Raw genomic sequence first — 20,493 nt, 5'->3', positions numbered from 1 at the left:
TGTAAAGACAGTAGATATCTTATGAGGTAGTAACTACGACCGTACACCAATGAGTAACCAAGTTACAATTCATCGTGCGGCTTAGCACAGCTCAGTAAGTGATTTTCGTTCGGATTATTGTATGATTTTTTAATAAACAGTAAACCACATTGTCTACTTGGATGACCAATGTATCACATCTCATGAAAATAAAATAATCAAAGCACGCAAGATGGAGGATCCGAAGTTCAAAAATAAACAATATCATTCAGTGTCTACAATCCATTCCAAAACTGTCAAGAAACTACCCATCAAACATTATTTTTCCTCCTATTCTTTAGTGCTTGCATTGTGGCACAAGCTGCGAAAGCCAGCTATTTCAACCAAAAAAAAAAAATCTTCCCACCTGTACAACGTAGGTATATTTTTTTAATTAAAAGATCATTATGATAAGGCACATGGACTGCTACAATATATTCCTCCACAAGGTCGCTTGCTGCTCACGAGAAGACCGTTATCCAGACTACCTGTTTCCTCACAAGTGTGGGAGCAAGATATTTACGATGAAGCAAATTAAGTCACCTCGGCATATATACAAAATATACGCTTCCAATTTGGTAGATGAAGGCTCCTCAAAACTTTGAATTTGGCGGCAGATCCCAATATATTAAGGTTACTTGACATTTGTGATTGTGTCGCGCCAATTTTGTCAGAGTTTCGTAGGTAAATTGTATGTCTTCTTCAGGAATTTGGCTGCTGCCTCATCATTCCGATAACACAGAACCCGGAGAAGCGTGTTTGGCTCTCTAAGACTCCATTGACCAGTAGTGGGAGGCAATGGAAGCCGGGACTTAGATGAACCACCACAAATCTCCTTTGTGAGTTGACTGAACTGCTCAACAAGGCGCTCAGTGTCCAGGCGAAACAGAGGAAGTATATCTCTTAAAGTGATGGAATGTTTCCCTATCAATTCAGCTGGTAATCCATCTCCATTGGACCAGAACAAATCAGTCAAGGACTTGAAGTCCTCCTCTATTATTGCAGAATCTTGCAAACTGAAAGCACGGGAGGGTCCTCCAGCTAACAAAACCATCAGGAACCCTTCAAAAGATGCTTTCATTACATCTGTAATCACACGGGTTCTCACTCTATCGTGCACTGTTGATGATATTATCTCCAAATATTGCTCCAGCTCCTGAAGGAAAGGCTCAATCCTAGAAGAAGAGACATCCCCAACATACAGGCCGTCCCAGAGAACATTACGAAGATCATGGAATATGATCTTGTGTGCTATGGCTTCACAGAGTTGGTGGATGCCTTCCACGCAAGCAGCAGGAGAATGCTCAAATTTAAAACCCACCCCATTTGCTATATCATCCTCGTGAATGGATTTAGAACTCCCCAGATGGGCTGCTGTCCTCTTTTCCAGAACCCCTAGCTCCATGCGAATTCGCTGCATAGTATTGATACGAACACAAAGCTGGGGTATCCCAAAAGAGTTACCTCCATTTGTAGTTCCAACCTGCGATTTCCTCATATGAATCCCTTGTGACTTTTCTTTCTTCTTGAATACACCATGAAATTTAGATTTTGTTGAGCATCTAGTCAAAGCAGGTATAGCTGGTAAGAAAGTATTTCGGTCCCCTGCATAAAACATTAAAGGAAATCCGGTTAACATGGGATCGAAGAACTTTTTGATTGGTCAAATATTACGCAGTAGCCATATACCACAGCCGGATTTGGCCTTCATAATGTAGTGTTCAAGAGATTTGTCAAGACCAAACATCAAGTCAGGAAGTAAAACTGCATGCGTAGATATTGGTAACAGAAAGAATGCTTCCAGAGTGTCGTCTATGATTCGCAGAACTTCAATCGCAGAAGGAGCAAAGCAGTCTTTGTTTGCTCTTGGATTCCACGCCTATTGGAAAAAGGATAGAATTGTTAGGTCATTGATTTCAAGTGACAGGACAAGTTTCATGCCAAAAAAGTGGATTAAGTAGGTAACGTCCACTGAGAAGCATTATTGAACTTCAGAACAAATTTTTTAGCAGATACTTGATTACCCTCCAACAAAAACAAAACCCGCGAAAAACAGGAAGAAAATTATTTATTTTCTGGGAGAAGAAGCAAAATACTCCCAGAATCCTAATGAGGTTCACTGAGTTCAACTATCAATAATTTATTTATTTTCTATTCCTTTTGAACGGACCTTACTAATCTCATTCAAGCGCACGAGTCACATTGAGACAGTGCCAAAAACTTAGTGGGCAATCACACATGAACAATACTTTGCTTTTGGCATGAAGAAAGAAAGCAATCCCAGAACCCTAACATGGATTACTGAGTCCTTCTCAATAATTTATTTTCGGTCAAGCACACAAGTCACATTGAGACGGTTGCCAAAAATCTCAAGAAAGTATTAATATATGAACAATATTTTTTGTGGCACTCCACTTTTGGATACATGGTATCCTTTAATTCGGAGCAAATGTCAAGAATATTAGTTATACGTAAAAATAAAGGAAGCTTGACTATTTGGAATACCTCTTGCTGCAGATTTCTGTTAACCCATTCCTCCAGCCTATCAACTCTGACTTTTGCCCATGACTTGACCAGATTGGCAATTACAGCTTCAGCCTCATAAGGAGGCATCTCGCTTATAATGGATTTCCCACCATCTTCACTGTCAACAGAATCTTCTACAGCTATCTGTACAAGATTTTTCTCCAATTTATCAGCAGCCATCAGCACTTCTATAGCATCAGGTGTGAACTCAGTAATACCCCTGACATATTGCTTCAACTCTTTCCCATAACATGCATGAAGGGTAGCAACAGCAACACCAGCGGAAAGAGGGTGCCAACTCTTAAGTACAGGACTGTATATTGCCTTCTCATTGAAAGCCAGTTCAGTAATGTCTTGTGCAAGGACCGAAAGAGTAGAAAAGGATTTATTCTGTTTTCTAGATGCATGCCTCCCAGCGTGCAATTTCTCCAATTTCTGCCTTAGAAAACAGACTAAAAGAAGTTAAGTTGCTTTCTTGCCACCAAAATTGGGCTACTAGCATTGTAATAATGAAATGGAGGTATTCAGAAGCTATCTTTGCACTTCATAGAAGTTTCCAGAGGTCTTAAGCTCCAGCAACGAAAAAAATATTTTTTATGACAAAAAATAGTTTTAAATTATAAAGGAAAGTGGAAAACCCAAAAGCAGAGATGATTTTTTGGAATATAACATCACAACAATAAGCAATTATTAGCAGTCCTACCATCTATAAGGGAGTATTCTCTTTTAGGGAGAGTGAAGAACGGAACTTGCCTGAGTAAAAGCAGCACGCAGTGATGATCTAATGTATTTGTCAACATTGCTGAAAGCAACATCAGTTTCTTTTCTCTTTTTATTATGCTCATCTTCTGTCAACATTTTTGCTGATAATACTGCTAGAGACACAACATTTTGCAGTGATTCAATATTATCATTATTGAAAATATCGTGATATGAAAGAAGCCTTTTCTCTGCCCAATTTAACATCAAGGTCAATGCAGAGCTCAAGGTTTTTGTGTAAAGAGGATCTTTCCTGGCATTAGCATCCCTTTCAACTTCTGCCAGTAGATTACTGGACGCAAACAGTAGATCATATTCCACTTGGCCAGTGGCAACATACTGATGAAATAAGACCCAAGAAAAACAAAGACTATGCAGCATACCATTCATTCCAAGAATAATCCAGGTCTTCTTAATGAGCTCTAAAACCTCGTCAACCTCTTCAATCACTGAAGTTTCTTCACTAATATCAAAACATGCTTCTAGAAGAGTTTGGTAGATCTTGATATTCAATGGAAACCCATCCGCCCAGTGACATGCCTCAGAAAATGATCCATCAGAGGATCTACAAGCAAGAGACATTACAGCACTCCGGAGGCCCTGCATCGATTCGCCACTCTTTCCAATATCTATGGGTTTCTCAAGGGCTCCATGAATAATGCGCCGAAGCTGCTGTGCAGAAGAGTCTGTCTTGTTTATGGGCAGGTGAGGATGCAAAAGCAATCCTGCTTCAAGAACCTTCAAATTTTTCCGTAGCCAAGCCTCATACTCTTGTTGAGAGGGGAAATCTGAAGATTTGAGCTGTTGTATCAGTTCTAGCGGAAGAACAATTGACTCCATGCGTCTTCCAAGCTATTTCATGAACAGGGTATTGAGTTATCATGAGTGGATGCGAAGTAATGCAACCAGAAAAATGTACATGCTGAAATTTTATATTTTGGTCCACATGTTTCAATCCTAATTTATTCAATACTCAATAAAAGGAAAAGTAACCTTTTTCAGTGGCAGAGAGCCAGGTAATATCATCCAAACATAATCATCAACTACCAAACAATATTAAAAGTAAAATGCGAGCAGCCAGTGTTCATTAAGCTACCTCAGTTCCTCATCTTCCTCATTTTATTTTAGTCTTCACAAAATTGGCATTTATTATTTTTATTTGCAGCACAGAGGGAGTACTCGAGAGATACATAAAACATTTTTCCGCCTCCCCCAAACATAAAATCAATCCACTTAGACTTGAAAGAAACAAAAATCGCCCCTACGAATCTCAAATTTCAAGGACCAATGATAGACAATTCCACAGTTCAGTGAAGGACATCACTCCACGGTGGAGGCCAATAGGAAGTATAAGGAATAAAAACGTTAAATTCTATTTCAAATTAAGGAAAAATTTAAAAAGAATACAGTTAGGATTAGGAATAAAACAAAAAGCATTTAGCATAGGCGGTTGTAATTCGTGAAGCCAGTTAGTCCTTCATCTTCTCACAGCCACTAGGCAAGTCAACAACTGCTAGACTGCAAGGCTGATTAGCAAATCAAACGAAATTCAAATCCGTGTTTGAAACAAGAAACAGATCTATTATCTCCTAGTTCATACATTCCACTATTTCTTAATTACAGACTTCTATACCGATTTTTCGAAAGAGAGAATGAAGATTGCACTTAACTAAGTTCACACCTGACCTGCGGCCACTCTGAGGAGGGCTCGTCGAATTCTTGTATCCGTCTGCTCAGAAACCCTCATCTGCAACCTCATCAACTCCCCCGTTGTCACCGCCCGCTTACTCTTCTCCTGACTCGCCAACTCGGCCTTTTTCTTTGACAACGACGTTCTGAGACCCAGCGCCTTCTTCACCTTGCTTGCCGCCGTCGAAGTCAGCGACCTGTGCAGTGACGGAGACGGCGTTAGCGCGGAAGAACTCCGTTGCCCTTTCTCGGACTGAGAGATGAACGTCAAGGGCTTCCCCCCGGTGCTCCGACAAGCAGCGACCAAGATCTCGTAAGCGGTTTCCCGGAGCTCCGAATCGGACAGATTCAGAGCGGAGTCGCCAAAGGGAGAAGGAAGGTCTTCAATTGGGTGAACCGGCATGGTGTTTTGGAGTGGCTGGTGTCTCCGAGAGCCTCCGAGTGCTCTATCCCTAAAGCTAATAGACATTCCTTACAGCAAAAAAGCGAAAAAGGAAAGGGAAGGAACGCTTTTTTTCTCTCTCTAGCGTGGTACAAGTTGCTTTCTTTGGGCCAGGGGATGCCGATCTCTCTCTGTCTCTCTCTCACACACACACACACACACAAAATATGAGCTGTGCTTGGATGTCAGAGAAAGTGTGCAGGCGAGGAAGGGTGGGTTGGTTATTCTTGCTTGACTTTCAAGTTTCAAGGCAGCAACATGATGGTGCGTGGCGGGGACAGAGAAAGCAGAACTGAGAGAGGAGGGAAAATCGTACACTGTGATATCAGTAGAAAGCGGTTTTTGGGGTGAAGGGAGAAAAAGAGCTTCCATCCAAGGTGAGGAAGGATCGAGTCAGGAGGTAGGTAGAGACCGTCAAAGATGGCACAAAACAACGAGCAAAGGGGAAAAAAAAAAACGAAAATATGAATTAACTATATAATTTTCTAAAAAAAAAATTTGGCTTCAAATTCGCCTAGTCTTTAGTTTTAATTTTTATAAACAAAAATAGTAATTCCTTTTCAACGTTAAATAATGCTCCGTCTGTTTTTTATATAAAAGAAAATAATTATATTACAAAATTAATTCATTATAATAATTGTGTCAAAAAATAAAAAATAGATTAAAATATCCATATATTTGACTAAAGTAGGATTATATTAATTGTTTCTCATATATAAAAATATAATTTTATGCTAGGTAATTTAAAATTTTATAATAAATGCTTATTAAAATATGTGTTTTTACTTACATAAAAAACAAAACAACAAGTAACAGCTTTTTTTATATATAAAAATGAAGGGAGTATATTTTGTGTGTTAAAAGCACTTAGTTCAACCGATTCAGAGATTTAAATTAATTTATTATAAAATTTTAAATTTAAATTTTGAATTATGTATTTATGTTAATCGATACGGTAGAGACATTCTTAAAGTATCTTTATTTTCTAAGATAGTGAATAATGGAATAAAAAAAAAATTGTACATATTTTACTATTTAGCCCAGTTTCATATTTTAAAGTTAGTGCCAATTATGAAGTACGCAATCAAACTCAGTTTGTAATTGTTTCCTCTAAAAAAAGTAATTAAAATAAAAAAAAATTTACCAATTGTAATCTAATAAATATTTTTAGAATTTAGGTTTCTTATTTTTTGATACATTCCTTTATTTTAAAATGAAAACCGAATATTTCATTGATCAAATAATCAGAAAGTTACGAACATACCACATAAACCTAATTAACGATCATTTCATCGATTTACACCTTAGAATTAGAAGATAGTGATTGATTAAAAGTATAAAAAGCAAAATCACAAGTATGAGATACATGTGCAACACTGTGGGTACACTTGCTAGCTTCCGTATATACAAATTATAAAGAAAAAATCCACTTCTAACAAACTCAACAATTATGCATTCCTTTTACATTTTGGTTTTTTTGGCCTACAACAAAAATCAAGTGAGAAGAACATGAAACTAAGAAAGAGTGACATTTGAGGCTTTTTCTAATAAAATATTAAAAGTCACATGCTTATATGGGTTTAAAATGGTTATATTTGAATCTTTAGATTACAAACAATTGTTCTTTTCTAAGTGTTATGATACTCCATTTGATCCCTATCATAGCATGCCTTCTAGATAGATTTGTTTATTCAATGTAAAACACTTAATAGGGTATTAATTTTATTATTTTAATATCACCCCTATTTAAAAAATAATTAACAATGAGAGAGAATATAAAATAAATTTAAAAATTTTTAAATGAGTAAAACTGTAAAATTATGAGTTTATTCTATTTTCAAACAAAATTCATTATTTAAACACATGCACTTGATTCATATGAAATAGTTAAATGTATAAGATGACATCATTAGTCTTATATATAAAAGAATTTATGGTTCTTTTTATAAATTGCTTTGCATTAAAAAGTTAATTATTAATTATTATTTTTATTTTATTCTTTCACAATTTTCAATAAAATAGTTGGTAAAAAGTTACATGACAGGTGAAGTATTTATGATGATGTATTTAATAAAGGTAAGTTGAATTTTTTTTAACATACAATATAAATAATTTAACTTTAAGTTTAAATACATTTAATTATTTTTTATAAAATAATTAGAAGTAATTTGTAAATTGTAAGGGGTGAAGTACCTCTATATCAATTATCTAACTAATTATAATAGGCTTTTTTACCAAGATACTACACACAATAAAAGAAATTGCCTCAATGCTATAATGTGAAAAGTATTTATCAAAATACTACACCAAAAATTGTTCAAAAGAAGAATGAGTTTGAACTTCTGAAAAAATTGTTCTTGCCTAGAATAATTTTAGAGTCAGAAATTATGTTTTTATTCAATCAAAAGTGAAATATTTCACTACCTAAATAATTTCAACTTATTATTGCTAATGTGCCATTTAATTCCCAATCTCTGCTTTCTTTCCTCCTTGTGATTGCTTTATCAAGTCTTTCTTCATTTGTTAAGGAACTTCCCAGCTTTTGCTTCTCACACATGGTATTAGAAATTTCATGTGCATGTGTATTTTATTAGCTACATAAGGGATTGAAAACATAAAAAAGGTGGTAGTGAGATTGAGGCAAGATATTGCGAGACTTCTCCATGTTCAGAGGTAATTCCTACTTTTCTCATTTTATTCACATGTTAGCAAGATTGAATATAATATTATTTACTCTTATTTACCTAGTGTTCTAACATTTTATTCTTACACTTCTTATTTTTGCTTCATTTTTTGCCTACTTCATTTCACATGCTCTCTCATTTTTCTCTTATTCAAACTTTAAAGTTATTTCTTTTTACTTCATCTCTCTACTCCAGTTAGTGGTGTTAGTATTTGATCAATGTTTATAGTGCATTTTCTTTCTTTTTTCTACTTAAAGCCTAAAACTCCATCTGATTAAGATATATTTTCTTAATATTTTTCAACTTTCATATCAAAGTTATTTTTTTTGGTAAAATCTTAATATTTAATCATTAATGTTTTGTATATTAAGTTTTTCTTAATTATAGGTGTAGACATGTAGTTAATTTTTTTATAGAATAATCAAAGGGAGAATCAACATAAATGTAAAGGGGGCCAAATTTTAAAAATTAATATACAATCTTCTATACTTTTACTTATTTTTAATATTTATACTAATTAATTGTTTAGGTAAGTTTACTACATTAAAATCTGAGAGAATAAATTACATATAATATTGATCATAAAAAATATATCTATAAAATTATATATGATATTATATATCTATAATATTAATTATAAAAAATGTAATAATATAGGAAAACCTCATCAAATAAATAATATACAAAAACTTTAAAAGTAAAATTATATATCTATAATATAAATCATAACAAATATAAATAGTATAGGAAAACTTATCAAATAATTGATATGGAAAAATTATATATTTGACACATTAAAAAACTTAATTTATACAAATTCTCAACTTTTTATAATAATTGATACGTGAAAAAATGTGCATATTACAAATATGACAGGGCCTTGTACGTTTTTTGTCCAGGGAAAGGAGGGGTCAGACAACAAACAAATATACACATATATCATATATATTATATAAAAGGTTGAAGTTGTTGAGGTTGTGAATTGTATCAAAAAAATCATGAGTCAAAGAAAATTTAAAGGGTTCTAATAACACTGAGTGGCAAAACTTGACCTCTCTTGAAGACAATGTGGTTCCACCACTAAGAATACTTGTAGTTAATTTATTAATAAAAAGATTCAATACACATAAAAAAAATTATTACATGTAAGTAATACTTCATTTGGTCGCAAATATAAAAGTTAGATAATTAATTTATAAATATTTAAGAAATTAGTTAAGTTAATTTATATTTATAATTTAATTTTAGTAGGGTGTTAACTGTATAATGTAATATTTAGGAAGCAAAATGGATCATAGAAAAGAGTTCGTGTGTATATTTGCAAATGAACAAATTTTTTATGGCCTAACCGATATAACATTTAAGTCAAATACTATGGAAGCAATGAAAGTTGACTCAGATATTACCTTGGATAGACTAAAGCAACCTATTAGACAAAAGCTACAACTTCCTCCTAATAAATTGGTGACAAATCTAGTATATAGATATCCTACATGCATAAATCCACCACAGTACAAAGCATGCAATTTGGAAGATGATTCAGATATAGAACAAATGTGGCAAGTGAGCTATTAATCCTCAACTCAATTGATAGGTGCATAGTGTATGTGAACATATATGAGTCAGAAGTTGATGGCCATGTTGAATCACAACCAATGGATAATTATGTTGGAAATACTTAGTTGATAGCAATGTTGAATCACAACTAATGAATAATTATCTTAAAAATACTCTCCCATCAAGTAACAATCAAATGACCATTATAGAACAAGTATCTATGTTTACTGATCACATGAAAAATTCCCAACCATTTAAGCCTCCCTTAAATATTGGCAATAATGGGCCATCGTGTTCTTTTTCTCTAATGAAAGACATCATGAATGAATCTAAGGATGAGGATGAATATAATTCTCATTTAAATGTTGATGATGGGAATGATAATGTTGCCAATGACTATAATGACAACAATGAGCATAATGAGGTTGCAACTGCTTTATCTATGGCTTTTAGGTTTAATAAAATAGAAGAAATTATACATTTTAGTGACAATGAAGAGTTATATATTAGAAAGATATGTAGTAATGTTCATGTCCTAAGACATGTAGTCAAGCTATATTTTTTTCGAATTATCACACATTTAATGTCCATTATTCACATAACAAGTATGAAGAATATCAATACATTAATGATGGAGAAAACTATAATTGGAGAGTAAGGGCTTACAAGAAGGAGAATAAACACTTTTAGTAGATCACAAAATATGAGGGGCCCACACATGCATAGCCATGTCGTTAACTCAAGACCATCTAAAGTTAGATGCTAAGGTTATATCATATTGTATTGTGACAATGGTATCTGACAAGCCAAATGTGAAAGTATCTCAAATTACTGAGAGGATGCAATCCATATTTGGATATACTGTGTCATATAAAAAAGCATGGAAGGCAAAACAATTAGCAAGTTGCCTTGTTTACAAATTCCTTGAGACAAACAGAGCAAGCGATGTGGTGGCTACTTGTTTACCCAACCACCAATTGAAAATAAAAATGTAGGGGAACAAGAGTCTTAAAATTTTAGTCAATCTTATTACATAACTAATCTCACCATTATCATCACCCCCTTTCATTTTTCTCAATCCCACTCAATTTAAATCTCATAACATGTCACCCTTATCATCATCCCTTTTCACCTTACTCATTCCTCCTCAATTTGGATCATTTATGTCATTACTCGATGATCTTGCATTATTTTCTGTTGAATACAACACTTTTACTCTTGAACATGGTGGACTATCAAATGAAGCATATGCCACCCCTTGATAGTCAATTTCTTTAATTGAATTACCTTGGTTTGATTTAAATATATCGACTACATAGATAAATGAAACATTTAAATTTTAAAAAGAGAGGAACATACAACAACAACAACCGCCACAATATATGAGAATGAGAACAAGATGTGGCGCCAGAAGTCACTATTTGTGAGATAAATTAATTTTCACTTTTCATTTATATAACTTAATCATTTATTATTAATTTTCATAAAACTTAATATTTATTTATTATTATTATTAATTTTTAATTTAATATACTCAATAATTCCTTCATCATATTACTAATAATTATTTATTTATAATTTTTATTCAAATGATTACTAAATTATTATACAAAATGTGTGACATAGATGGTTGATAAATCGTTCTAGCCAAGAACAAGTTTTGGAGGAAGAGAAACGATGTATTAAAAAAATCGTACTTGGTTTGATGAATTTTAAAAATGGTTCTCCCTCTTAACGATTTTAGATGTGATTTTTGGGAAATAATTCCCACAATGTAGCATATTGATATTTTCTTTTACATTATGCAGTGTCTCGATAAAAAAACTGATTATAATGTTTAAAGAAAAAAAAAAATTTGATGTGCTGCATTTGATAAACGGTCATACCTATATGAATGTTATCCCCACCAGCCATTCAGATTCTCATTTTATAATTCCTAATTAATCCAATTCGTTCCCAAGTCATTAACAAAATAATTAAAAAAAATTGCAGGTTTCAATTTTTAAAACGAGGAGAAACTGACACCATCAATAAAACAACGCGACACTTTTAAGATTTCATAATCAGAGATGACTTGACACAACACAAGCTGGAGAGAAGATTCCCCTCCTCCTCCTGTACGCTGAAACATCGTCCAGCCCTTTCGTTTTCGTTTTCGTTTTCGCTTTCCCTACTTTCATTTGAAAATGTTTTATTAACATATAAAATTTTAATACAAAAATTTTTTGTTGATAAAATTAACATTGTTAAAATTAAATGACTAAATTATTACTTTATAAAATTAAGAGATTAAGATGAAATTTTGTATAAAATTAAAGAATCAAACATGTAGTTTAACCTTTTGATGGATTCAATTAAAAAAAAAAAACAGTGAAGTGAGTTTAAAAGTTTTTAATTGATTTTTTTACCATTTTCTGTAGCATATTCTTTCCATTAAAATTTTTGTAATTCTAATTGTCTATTTTTTAAAAAAATTAAACCCATTCATTTTATTCCCCTCAAACCAAATAGAGAATTAAATTCACGGGTCTAAGCTCTAGGCTGCTTGAGAGTGAGAATGAGATTGGAAAAAAGTATTTTATATACATAGAAGCTTCTTTAATGGGCTGAGCTCGTATTAAGTGGGTATAAAATGAAAGCCTCTTTTTATTTTATATAATGGGTATATTACTAAGAGGGCAAGAGAATAAAATAATAAATACTCTTCTTTCTTGTTTATTTATTTTAAACACCACTTTTTCTCCCTCCCAGGCATCGTCAAGGATAGAGATGCAGGTTGAGGTCTTTGTTGAAGGTGGTCGTCATATTTGTTTTAATTTGTTGGACATCAAATGAAGCAAAGATGCCTCAGTGAAGAAATGGTTCTTACCAATGATTGTGAGGACAACCACAACACAAAATGATGGCCACAACCTAAGCAATGAGACACGAGGTAGGGGTGGAGGCTAGATTTAATAACAACATAGGTTGAGATTAAAACATATAGAAAAAAAATATAACTCCAAATCCCTGACTCACATTTTGTTATTAAATCTTTGTACTTTTTTTTGTGCTTTAGATTTTTAAACTTTTATTTTTTAATGTTTTAGATCCTTCAAGATTCCTACGCTTTGTTCATGGAAGGACCTAAAATATTGAAAAGCAAAAGTATAGAGATTTAAAACATTGAAAAAAAGTATAGGAATCAATAATAAAATACGAACAAATTACAAGGATTTAAAATTATGTTTTTCCAAACATATATATATACACACTACAAAACTTTCATAAATTTTAGGGGTTAAAATTATGTGATGTTTAAGGGGAGTTATGACCATTGCTACTCTCCCTCTTTTCAACCTTGGATAAGGGGCTCAACTGACGATATAGGAGAGGGAAGAAAGTGTAAGCTAAGGTCTTCAAGGTTTTAGTTGGCAATTAAAGTTGTCAACATAATTTTAATAAGAACAAAGAAACATCATTTTTAATATAACCATCTAACGTACAATACCAATAGATCATCTTTAAGCATCTCTGTCCTTCCCTCTATGGTTAGGTTTCCAGCCTTAACTTGATTCAAGGAAAATTGAATCATTTTCATTCCAGTCAACCACTACTTGTAAAAAGAAATACACTTGCTGGATCCTATTTATAATATGTTTTTGCAAATATAAAATGTGATTCTTATTATAAGGAGTTGAACAAAAAAATAGAATAATCTTCTTATTTTATTTTTTATTTGAGAAGGTATTGTACAGATAACTAGATAAACTATCATTTCCTGACTATTTTTAATAAGGATGTAATTAAAAAAATTGGGATAAAAATTATAAAAAAATATAACTTTTCTTACACGTGAAAGATGTTATATTATAAAAATAATTTTACTTGATGGTTAAAATGGTTAAAGTTTAGATTGATAGTGTTGCTTCCTTGGAAACCATCAATTTTCTTATTAGGGTAATGAAAGGAAATGGTAATATTGTATACCAACTATGAGCAAATATGAGAAACAAAAGAAAAACGTTCATTTGAAAATTCAGACAGCGCATGACACACACTGCAGTAGAGATCTCAGGGAAACCGGATCATTTAACATATCAAAATGCGTGCGGCAATTCATGGGGCGACACCTCAAAAACTGAACAAAACATTATTGATTAAATAATAGAACATGTCAACTCAATTTGTTTTAATTGGAAAGTGCCAAATTTGAACAGCGAGGACGAAGAGATAGCAGATGGTTGTGCAGGGGAATGCGGGGAAAACAATTGACATTTTGTTCAGAAATGTCGGTATCTGGATAGATTTAGAAGCAGCCTTTGTATTTATTATGGAAAATGTCATCTCATTCACATTCATTATTATTCATTGACTGCTTCCAATTTTCTGGGGCCCTTTTGTCACTTTTATTCTTAGAAAATATGGGATTTTTTTTTTGCCGTTGACAACTCAGAAAATAATATAGGTTGACTTTTGATGATTTGCTAATGTCTCTCAGCTTCAAAACATTGCTACTGTTTTTTATTCAATAAATTCACTTATTGATAGTTGTTACACAGTTAAATCTAATCATTCTCTTTCAGTGACATCAAAAGATTCAAAACAATCGTTAGTTTCTTCAGCATTTGGCTCAATATATATTGAGAAAAATCTGTTGCTGCGTTAAATTTCTACAAGGTCTTTGTTCTTTGTTCATATTACTACTAATACCAATGCTTAATGACATTTGACAGCAAGAATAAAAATCTAGCTGAAGTCGTACAAAAATCAACAAACAACAAAGAAGAAGAGGGCCAAATGCAGTGAAAGGAGCCCAGGGAGGCGCTCGTAGAAGCCCAATAGATTGGGCCGAAACATAGTTTTATTGATTATTCAATCCCATAGTTTACAGAAAAAAAGACCAGTTACTCACGGAATTAAGTCTAACAAAAGTAGTTAGTGTTTTATAATGTGACAAACTCATACTTAAATCCTTACTAGAAGAGGTGCCACCATACTCAAAAGTGCTTTGAATAATATTGCTTATAATACAAAGATACTTGCACGTAATATAAAAAAAGGACCAATTTGATGACTCTTTTTTGGGTCTAACCCAATTTGATGACTTCAAGCCATCAATTTCGTTATCAATACTAAATCTAAATTTTTATAACATGCGACACTATCCGAAACAGTGAGGTGATCTTTAAATTCTTTGCCCATTTCAAAACCGGGCTTTCGGGGGTTGAGCAAACCGTGCGTTTCTTAGGTCTGCCATAATGGGCTCACTTTAGTCTCATTTTGTGGCCCATTTCAAGATTAATGCATCAAGTTGTGGCCGGGTTTGATAGTAGATCATTGCTGACTATTGCATAATGCGTGTCTCAAGGGAAGAAAGGGCAAAAAGTCCCTCCAGAAAGATAGCTGATGCAGTGAGTACTGAGTAGGATAGCTAATGCATGAGCTAAAACAAATGCTGTAAACACAATCATAAAGCCTAGAGCATCTATTGGTGAGCGAGGTTATGGCTAAAGCTAAACTTCAAGGCTTTAATCATGTTACACACTTCAAGTAATAATAAGTTTTGCACAGTGAAATGACTGTTTTGAGTAAGAATCTAAAAAACATGTAATTTTAAAGGGGGGAAAAGTAAACAAAATAGTCTCCTAAAAAAGGAGGACGAAGCAAAAGTGGAAAGCAAATGTGAAGGGGGAAGCTAAGTCCCACGAGATCATGTGTGGAAAATGCGGTTGGCACCATACTGAGGAACAAAATCCGAGCAAATATTCTGTGAACATAATCGAATTTAGTGATAAATTATAATGGGAACAGCGTCCAAAGGTTGACCACCAAACCCACGATGGAACTTCACTTTTATGCGACACAAAGTTGTGGTGATAGGAGTTGCCATTGTTGATCACTCAAGATCATGCAACGACTCGTTCTCTTACGCCAGATCCCCTTAATCATTATTAGTCCACAAATGCCCTTTTGGTCCAAAAACAACGAAACGAAACCCCAATTATATCAACTAGCGGTTTATTTATTTATTTATGAAACACGTGTGATGGGTGTGGACACCTGGAGTCTTAAATGTTCCTCTTCCTCGCAATCACTCAAACTCATAATTTCTTTTTTATCATCACATTCTATATAAAATAAAAGATATTTTAATACCTTACTATAATAAACTGTATAGTTTTGTATTTTTTTTAAATTTTGAAAAATCTTTAAATTGTATAGTTTTGATTTATTTCATTTCAAAAATACATAAAGAATAAAAATTATACCATATTATCACTCGAAGATATCAAAATATATATTTCCCATCCCAAATTATAAAAACACATTTGGAAGCCATTCATTATCTGAAAACATAAAATATTTTGATTAAAATAATTTTTATTATTATACTTGTTTCAATGTTACGTTCCCTCCTTATTATATTTTTTTCCTCTCTATTTAATGTTTCAAAAAAAAATTATTAAATGAAATATATTTTTAAAATGAAATTATAAAGTGTATTTAACAATATTTATTAATATATATATATATATTTTATTTAAAATCTATTATAAATTAGGATGGAGAAAAAATTTTTATTTTATACCCCTCTATCCTAAGTTACAAGATAAAATCAAAAAAGATTGCATACATCAATAAAATATAATATAAAATAATTTACAAACTTACTTTTAAAAAAAAATTATAAAATCATTTCAATTATCTCTCTCTTTAAAAGATAATATTAGAAATGTATATATTAATGAAATATTTTTAAAAAATTTATTATATTTTAAAATAATAACAAATCCCAAATTTTTTTTTTTAATAATTTGAGACTGGCGGAACAAAAAAGATATTAAAAAAAATAAACAGAAGATTATATCAATAAAAATATATATTGGGATATTGAGATTGAGGTATGTAGGACCAGCAGACGGCCGCAAATCCTAAAGTGTCCCTATAGGGTACACTCTCTACACCGCCCCACATGTTGCTGCCACCTTCCCGTTCAACTTCACCATCATGTCATGGCTTCCATCGGTATATCGGCACCATCCTATTGGCCAATCTCGGGGAGTCATTGTCCCCGAGTCTCTTCTCGCGACACGTGTCGCCCTACCTATGATCATCGTTTAATCATCGTGCCCCTAGCTCATTCGACTTTCCTGCTTCCGAGCAAGAGAATAATTTGTGGTGGTCCCCATAGTTTGCTTGTCGGCATCCCCTCCAAGTAGATCCCTTAATCCTTGTTTATGCCCAATCATGCTTCTAAGTTTTAATCACTTACTCTCATCCTTTAAAACAATGAAGAGAGAACCTTCGAAGATGTATGGAGAAGCATTTTTTAGGTGAACTCGTGTAAATACTAATATTTGATGTGGTGGTTTTCCATTGACTTCGGTCTCATGTCAACATTTTAGAGTAAAGTCAAAAATTTAATTTCACAATCTTAATCGGGTCAAGGGAAAACCATTCAATCTTCCTCGAGTATGATTGAATAATTGAGTCTTGTAGATGAGAAATATCTATGTAATAAAGATGTCCACAAGGCTCAAATACGACTGAATAATACTGAGCAATAAAAAATTGTATTAAAAAAAGGGAATGATTCTTACAAATAGGCAATAGCAATCCGTAAGGGAATAAATTCTTTTGCCGATATTCCACTGAAAAGGTATCGGGTTTAGTAAGCTGATCGCAAGAAAACAGAACAAGCAAACATACGTCTAAATTTGCCTGTGAAAAGTGCATTTCGTTGACCAACAAGCTAAGTACAGCCCACGTCAATCTCTGGAGCTCATAAAACCGTCTTTAAATTCATAGGTTATAAAATTTGATACATTACATAAAAGTTTCATTTTAATTTTGCATATAGCCTTTTATGCATATATATTATTATTATTTTAATAACTTGAAAATATAATATTATATAATCTATTTATTTTTAATAAAGTAATGCTATATATACTTTTAAAGTATTCATATCTTTTAATTTTACTTTCATTTTAATAAAAAAATTATGAGAATTATTACTAACAAACTTTATCAAGTAATATGCAACAAAAATTACAAGATACATTGAATATCATGTGCTTAATATATGTAATAAAATCCCTTACCAAAAGTTAAGAGGTTGTGATTAATATATGTTCTTTTAGAAAAAATACTTTTTTTTATAATGACCCAGCTATTAAAAGTTATAGTATGAATAGTTTTTACTATGATATAATTCAATTCATCAACATAGAAATTTTATAATAATTGAACATTATTATCATGTTAATATATTTATTTAATACAATTGTTAGTTGAAAGAATGAAATAGTAAAATTATTAAGCAAGTAATAAAACTTCTTGGATTGAACAAAATTTTAAATTTTAAGGATGCATTTAATCATTCAATGCTCATGGACAAGATGAAATTTTTATCCATTTAATAATAGTTTATATTGAAAAAAAATTATTAAAAATTTTATCATAGACAAAATAATTAATGATTCTTATGCCATGAAAAATTAAAGAGCAAAACTTAAAAAATGATGATATATATTTATTTTTTATTATATATAAAAATTGAATATGAATATATGTGTGTGTTGAAATATATGTTATGCTAATGATGTATATAGATTTAACTTTTCCTCAATACCATATATGTTTTGTCATTTTAGCCCTTCCTGATAAAATTTTCTAACTCCACCACTGGTTGGTAGAAATTATGAGAATGGAATTGGCTAAGGAAATAAGAATATGATTCTGTTATGCCAGTGATACAAAAATAAATTAAATTATCCTCTTTTTATGATGGACTAAATTACTCTTTATCTATATAAATACGGATTAACTTATCTCCCATTCATATTTTAATTGTTCTATTTTAATTTTTATTATTTCAATTCATTCCGTCAATCATTTCCTTTCCAATGATCAAACGAGCCTTCAGGCGGGTGTGTGTGGGTTAGGTAGGTATTTTGTTTTGGGTGAGAAGTTGAATTTTTTTTTTTTTTTTTTGCTAAGTCCTTCATTTTATGAACAATAGTGTCCTTTCGTGCAGGGATTTTTTTTTAAATTAATGATATGTATTGAATTAGCTCTTTCCACACGACTGTCTATCATGGTTTTGTAAATAAACCAGAGTCTCTTCTGAGAAGATAGTAAAATATGAAACAATTCTTATACGCATTACATATAAAACACTGATACATATAGATGCACTGACTACATTTGATGATGAGGAGGCAATTAAGCAGTGTAATTGGCACATGATTGAAGAGGAGAGGGTGAGTGAGCAACGTCACTGTCAAGTGACAGAAAAGTAGAAAGCATCCAGTTTGGGCCCATGTTAGTTGAAAAGAACATATACGAATGGGCCCCATGGGTAATCTGGCCCAATTACAAGGCCGCAAATGTTGAATTGGGCATTCATCGACCTCCATCAACACGTAGGCCTCGTACAAAGTAAGACTTTCTGGATGCAACTTTGAAGTTTGATCATTGGAATAACATGCCGAAGGAGAAAATGGAGAGAAGATGAAGCCGACAGAGAGAGAAAGGGAGGGAGGGAGGGAGGGAGTGGGGTCCAGTAATGGGAAGACTAAAAGGTAACGCATAAGAAGGTGAAGCCACGATTCCATTGCCGACGCCGCTGTCTCTGCTCTGCGTCATGGATGCTGTTTCGGTGAAAATCCAAATCCGAATCGGAAAAGAGAAAGACAAAGAAGTCAAAACAACAAAACAGAAGGGGCTTTTTTGGGAATGATGAGATAGAATAGAAGATGCGTGGCTGGCAAGCCGCGGCAACCACAAGTGGGGTTGCAGAGCCTGCTGCCTATTGCTATGGCGTTGCCTTCCCTCGCGTTTGCTCTCCTTATTCCAACATTGTCTACTCCATACAATATTTAAATATAAATTAATAAAATTTTAATCTTTAAATGTATATTTAGTATCTCAATTAAATTTTTATCAATTTGATTCTTCTTAAATTATTATGTTAATTTTTTAAGGTTTAAAATACAAATTAATTATTACATTAATTTATATGTAAATTATATTAATAATTTGATATGTCTATGTAGTTAAACAAGAACAAATTAATCTTTAAAATTAGTTTAGTTTTAATTTGTACAGTGATTTACACTGTATTTTTTGTTCTTTTATTTTTAAAATTTTAAGTTTGTTTTTTACTTAAATAATTATACGTTTTTTATTAATTTATATGATCGCCATCAATATTTCATTATCCATATTAGCATATTTTAATAGTATTATTTTTTTTAAATGATAAAGATCAAATCGATAATTAAAATACACTTAAGAATATATTAATAAAAATAAAATTAAAAGTTAAATTAATAATTAAAATAAATTTTAAAGATTAAAAATTTTATTTTATTTTATTTTTTTGTTAGTTCAGATTATATGGATTCCTTGCAAATGTCAATACTAGGGCATAGCTATGATAAGGCTCAGCCCTTAAAATTGAATCTTTGGAGCAACGAAGGGGATGGAGGGGACAAGAGGAGTAAAAGATGAGATCATGTTTAACGAACAGAATCTCGCAAGGCCACGCATCTAGCTCAGCTATAGCTAATCCCCATCATTTTCAGTGGGAGAGTGACTTTGAGCTTCATCAATGACTCTTAGGCCAGCAATAAAACGTCAACAACGTTATATTCGTTACATGGAAAGTCAACTAATTTCAACGCTCATTCCCCACGCACGCCTTTCTCTGCCGACTATAATCACAGCTCATTAGAGTGCGCTCACCTGCTTCATCCTCGTCTCCCGCTAACATTCTGTTCATATCACATATGCATGACCCTTAATTGTTACTCCCTCCGTCCTATTTAT

The 20,493-nt window shown here is 32.4% G+C and overlaps 1 protein-coding gene across 3 annotated transcripts; it reads right to left on the bottom strand.

The window, feature by feature from the left end:
* Positions 1 to 226: 226 nt before the first annotated feature.
* Positions 227 to 5,825, bottom strand: LOC129317448 (protein unc-13 homolog). Of its 3 annotated transcripts, none has more exons than XM_054961774.1 (5): positions 4,985 to 5,825; positions 3,298 to 4,155; positions 2,524 to 2,979; positions 1,708 to 1,897; positions 227 to 1,623 (listed from the first exon to the last, which is right to left on the bottom strand). In XM_054961774.1, the coding sequence occupies exons 1-5, from the start codon at positions 5,459 to 5,461 to the stop codon at positions 689 to 691; spliced, it is 2,916 nt and encodes a 971-aa protein (XP_054817749.1). In that variant the 5' UTR covers positions 5,462 to 5,825; the 3' UTR covers positions 227 to 688. The 3 variants fall into 3 exon arrangements, with proteins under 3 accessions (XP_054817749.1, XP_054817756.1, XP_054817761.1); XM_054961781.1 differs by having other exon boundaries at positions 4,990 to 5,128; XM_054961786.1 differs by having other exon boundaries at positions 4,974 to 5,092.
* Between the last annotated feature and the right edge of the window lie 14,668 nt (positions 5,826 to 20,493).

The sequence above is a fragment of the Prosopis cineraria genome, unplaced genomic scaffold, assembly GCF_029017545.1.
Source record: "Prosopis cineraria cultivar Desert tree isolate PC_DT_omini unplaced genomic scaffold, ASM2901754v1 PC1, whole genome shotgun sequence".
NCBI lineage: Eukaryota > Viridiplantae > Streptophyta > Magnoliopsida > Fabales > Fabaceae > Prosopis > Prosopis cineraria.
This window is presented reverse-complemented; position numbering and strand designations above follow the sequence as displayed.

What these genes read in the sequence shown, in the direction of transcription:
- LOC129317448 (XM_054961774.1), bottom strand. Translation starts at nt 5,461, where the DNA reads ATGTCTATTAGCTTTAGGGATAGAGCACTCGGAGGCTCTCGGAGACAC. An exon ending in TGCGTGCTGCTTTTACTCAG is followed by an intron (nt 2,980 to 3,297) that starts GCAAGTTCCGTT and finishes TTTCTAAGGCAG; the next exon opens with AAATTGGAGAAATTGCACGC. An exon ending in GAAGGCCAAATCCGGCTGTG is followed by an intron (nt 1,624 to 1,707) that starts GTATATGGCTAC and finishes TGTTTTATGCAG; the next exon opens with GGGACCGAAATACTTTCTTA.